At 56.1% G+C, this 3,721-nt stretch overlaps 1 protein-coding gene across 1 annotated transcript in view; it reads right to left on the bottom strand.

Annotated features, from left to right (window-relative positions):
* Window positions 1-951: 951 nt before the first annotated feature.
* LOC113217363 (zinc finger and SCAN domain-containing protein 2-like) overlaps window positions 952-3,721 on the bottom strand; it is a gene marked incomplete in the record, with an annotated part of 4,728 nt that continues 1,958 nt past the window's right edge. Inside the window, 1 exon segment of the mRNA XM_052269543.1 lies at window positions 952-3,721. Coding sequence (XP_052125503.1) covers window positions 974-3,721 — 2,748 coding nt within the window.

Raw genomic sequence — 3,721 nt, 5'->3', positions numbered from 1 at the left:
CATCGTCGAAACTCCGCTTCCTGGTCACGATCGTGCAATTAAACAATTACGCCGGTCTGAAATAACCCAAATACCTCGACGCCCATAGTCTTAAAATTAAAAGCATGATAAAACCGATAAAACGTTTGTTACGTACCCATTGCAAAGACACTTTATTCCACAAGGGCAAGGTTTATGCCGTCGAGCTGTAAGTGGACCGCGCCAAACGCCGCACCGCTAACGAACGATTGCACGCATTGATGCTTCCGCACTCCTGTGACTTCCAGACTGGACTGACGTGCTGGTGCTGGTGGTGACGGTGACGATGCCAAAGGCCCGAGACCTGGGGGCTTATCTCCCCCCCCCCCTCTTCCCCTTCCTCCCCACACCCTGCATTCTGGAAACGTCGCGGTCGGGAAGGCCGGCGGCGCGGCCCGCGGATTTTCCTGAGAAGGGAAAATCCTCCTGCTTCAAGCAGATGTACCCGCAATTATGTACGAGCGTACACAACAAACTCGTGATTGTCAGCATCTTAGGAGCAAGAGATCCGACATAAACACTTCTCTGCGATTTCGTGGTGGCATGCTATATGAGCAGCGGCCCAGATTCGGAGCACTCACATATGTTGTTATAGGGACAGAAATTGAATAATTTAACAATGTCATGTGTGTTTTTTTTCATCCAAATTTATTGACGAAGGAGCAGGTAACACACGTAGCGAAATAAAACATGAAGGCCCGTCATTCCGCCGAACGGAGTTGCCAACTCCGCTTCAGTGCGCTGGCAACTCGGTTCGGCAAGTAGCCGTGACTGCTTTGATCAGCCGGCGGGGTTCGGTCGGGCTCTTAATATTAAATGAAAAGTCTTCATCAAACGACAGCATTTATGCAAGAGCAAAGTTTACAGATATTTCCTGAGAATTCTGGTTGCTTACTCCCTCTAAGGCACAAGTAAAAATTAAAACAACAAAACTACAATGAAAAAACACTTTATTTCACAGGTGTGTCTTCATGTGTCTACGTAGAGTAGCGCTGTAACTGAAACCTTTCCCACAGGTCCGACATCTATAAGCCTTTTCAGCAGCGTGAGTCCTCATGTGTGAGCGGAGGTTGCCACTGAGAGAGAAACATTTGGCACACGTTGCACACTTGAAAGGCTTTTCTCCAGTGTGGGTCCTCACGTGTTCACGGAGAGAGGTGCTGTGAGTGAAACATTTTGCACACGTTGGACACTTGAAAGGCTTCTCTCCAGTGTGGGTCCTCATGTGCGCGCGAAGATTGAAACTTTTAGCGAATTCTGCGCCGCAAGTCTGGCAGCTGTAGGGTTTCTCACCTGTGTGGGTCCTCGTGTGAGTGCAGAGAGAGGAGCTGTTAGAAAAACGTTTGCCGCACGTGACACAGCAGTAAGGCTTTTCACCAGTGTGTGACCTCAAGTGCGTGTTTAGATCGGTGTTGCGCAAGAAACCCTTGCCACAGGTCGGGCAGGTGTGCGGTTTCTCACCCGCGTGTCTCCTCATGTGGGCAGAGAGATTGGAACTACTTGAGAAACCAGCTCCACAGGTCTCACAGAAGTAGGGCTTTGCACCTGTGTGTGACCGCATGTGTGCGCGAAGAGAGTTGCTGTGAGAGAAACCCTTGCCACACGTCGGACAGCAGTAGGGCTTTTCACCGGTGTGTGTCCTCGTGTGTGTGTTGAGATGGGTACTGCGAGAGAAACTTCTGCCACAAACCTGGCAGCTGTAAGGTCTGTCGCCGGTGTGTGTCCTCATGTGAGCGCGGAGGTTGCCACTGACAGAGAAACCTGCGCCACAAGTCGGGCAGGTGTGCGGTTTGTCGCCAGTGTGCATCATCATGTGTCTCTTGAGAGCACCGGGCTCGCGGAACCGTCTGCCACAGGTCGTACACTCGAAGTTTTTCTCAGCGGCGTGCCTCTTTATGTGTCTACGGAGCTGGGTAATCCTAACAAACCCTTTGCCGCAAGTTTGGCATTTCCAGGGCCTGTCATCCTGTACAGACTCTGTTGCCAGAAGCTGCTCTTCTCTTTCCTGTGACGCCGTGTCTTTTCCGTCCGGCAGCTCCACTTCTTCTCGCCGAGGCCCCTCTTTAGCGTGATGCTCCTTTTCCTTTACCCGCGGCAGCTCTTCACCTCGCCGTGGCCCCTCTTCAGCGTGACGTTTCTTTTCCTTTGACCGAGGCAGCTCTTGCTCTTCACCTCGCCGTGACCCCTCTTCAACGTGAAGCTCCTTTTCTTTTACCAGTGGCAGATTTTCTTCTCGCCGTGGGCCCTCTTCCGCGTGACGCTCCCTTTCCTTTCCCTGCGACAGCTCTTCACCTCGCTGTGGCCCCTCTTCAACGTGAAGCTCCTTTTCTTTTACCAGTGGCAGATTTTCTTCTCGCCGTGGGCCCTCTTCCGCGTGACGCTCCCTTTCCTTTCCCTGCGACAGCTCTTCACCTCGCTGTGGCCCCTCTTCAACGTGAAGCTCCTTTTCTTTTACCAGTGGCAGATTTTCTTCTCGCCGTGGCCCCTCTTCCGCCTGACGCGCCTTTTCCTTTGCCGGCGGCAGCTCTTCACCTCGTCGTGGCCCCTCTTCAGCGTGACGCTCCTTTTCCTTTCCCCGCGACAGCTCTTCACCTCGCTGTGGCCCCTCTTCAACGGGAAGCTCTTTTTCTTTTACCAGTGGCAGATTTTCCTCTCGCCGTGGCCCCTTTACAGCGCCACGCTTCTTTTCCTTCACCTGTGGCAGCTCTTCTTCTCTTCGGCGCCGTGGCCGTAGCCCCTCTTTGACGTCGCGCTGCTTTTCCACCCGCGTCAACCCTCCTTTCAGTCGGCGGGGCCGTGGCCGTCGCCGTGACGGCTCCTGCATAGCGTCACGCTCCTTTTCCTTTACTCGCGTCAACTCTTCTTCTCGTCGCCGTGGCCCCTCTTCTACTGCAAGCTTCTTTCCCTTCACCTGTCGCAGCTCTTCTTTCACCAGGCGCAGCTCTACTCTCACCTGCCGCAGATCTTCCTTCACCTGTCGCAGCTCTTCGCCCTCCTGCAGCTCTTCGCCCTCAAGCACCTCTTGTTTTATCAGTAGCAGCTCTTCGTTCAAATCTATTACATCCATTACATGCGGCCACTCTTCCCCCAGTGGCTGCTCTTCTTTTATCTTCAAACCGCAGTTGAGCAAGATGCCACCGCCACAGGTGCTACGCCGCCTGAGCTCGATCGAGCACCTGCCCCGATGCTGGCCGAGTAGAATGGGGGTCGCGAAACAGAGGTTGCATTTCTTGCAGGGAAAGGTGCTCGCCGTGGGGGTGCTAGCCGTGGGCGTGTCTGCCGTAGTGGTGGCAGCCATGAGGGTGCCCGCCACAGGGGTGCCCGCCGTGGTGGCGCCCTCCCTGGGCGTGGCCGCCGTCGGGGAGCTCACCGTGGGGGAGCTCGCCGTTGGGGTGCTCGCCGGCGGGGTGCTCGCCGTGAGAGTGCTCACCGTGGGGGAGCTCGCCGTGGGGGTGCTCGCCGTGGGGATGCTCGCCATGGGGGTGCTCACCGTAGGGGTGCTCACCGACCGGGTGCTCACCGTCGGCGTGCTCGCCGCCGCTCGTCGAGTCCCGGGCCGCGCGGGTGGGAGGGGCAGGTTGACGCCGCGGAGCCCCCTGGACGGCCCGCCGCACAGGAGCAGCTCCTTGCTGGCGGGGATGTCGCGCACCGTCCGATAGTACAGGCGGCCCTTGAGCCGGAACGCCACCAGGTTGCCGTCCTC

This window comes from Frankliniella occidentalis, unplaced genomic scaffold (genome assembly GCF_000697945.3).
Source record: "Frankliniella occidentalis isolate FOCC.00 unplaced genomic scaffold, Focc_3.1 Scaffold95, whole genome shotgun sequence".
NCBI lineage: Eukaryota > Metazoa > Arthropoda > Insecta > Thysanoptera > Thripidae > Frankliniella > Frankliniella occidentalis.
The sequence above is the reverse complement of the archived record's forward strand: the minus strand, read 5'-3'. Positions and strand labels throughout refer to the sequence as shown.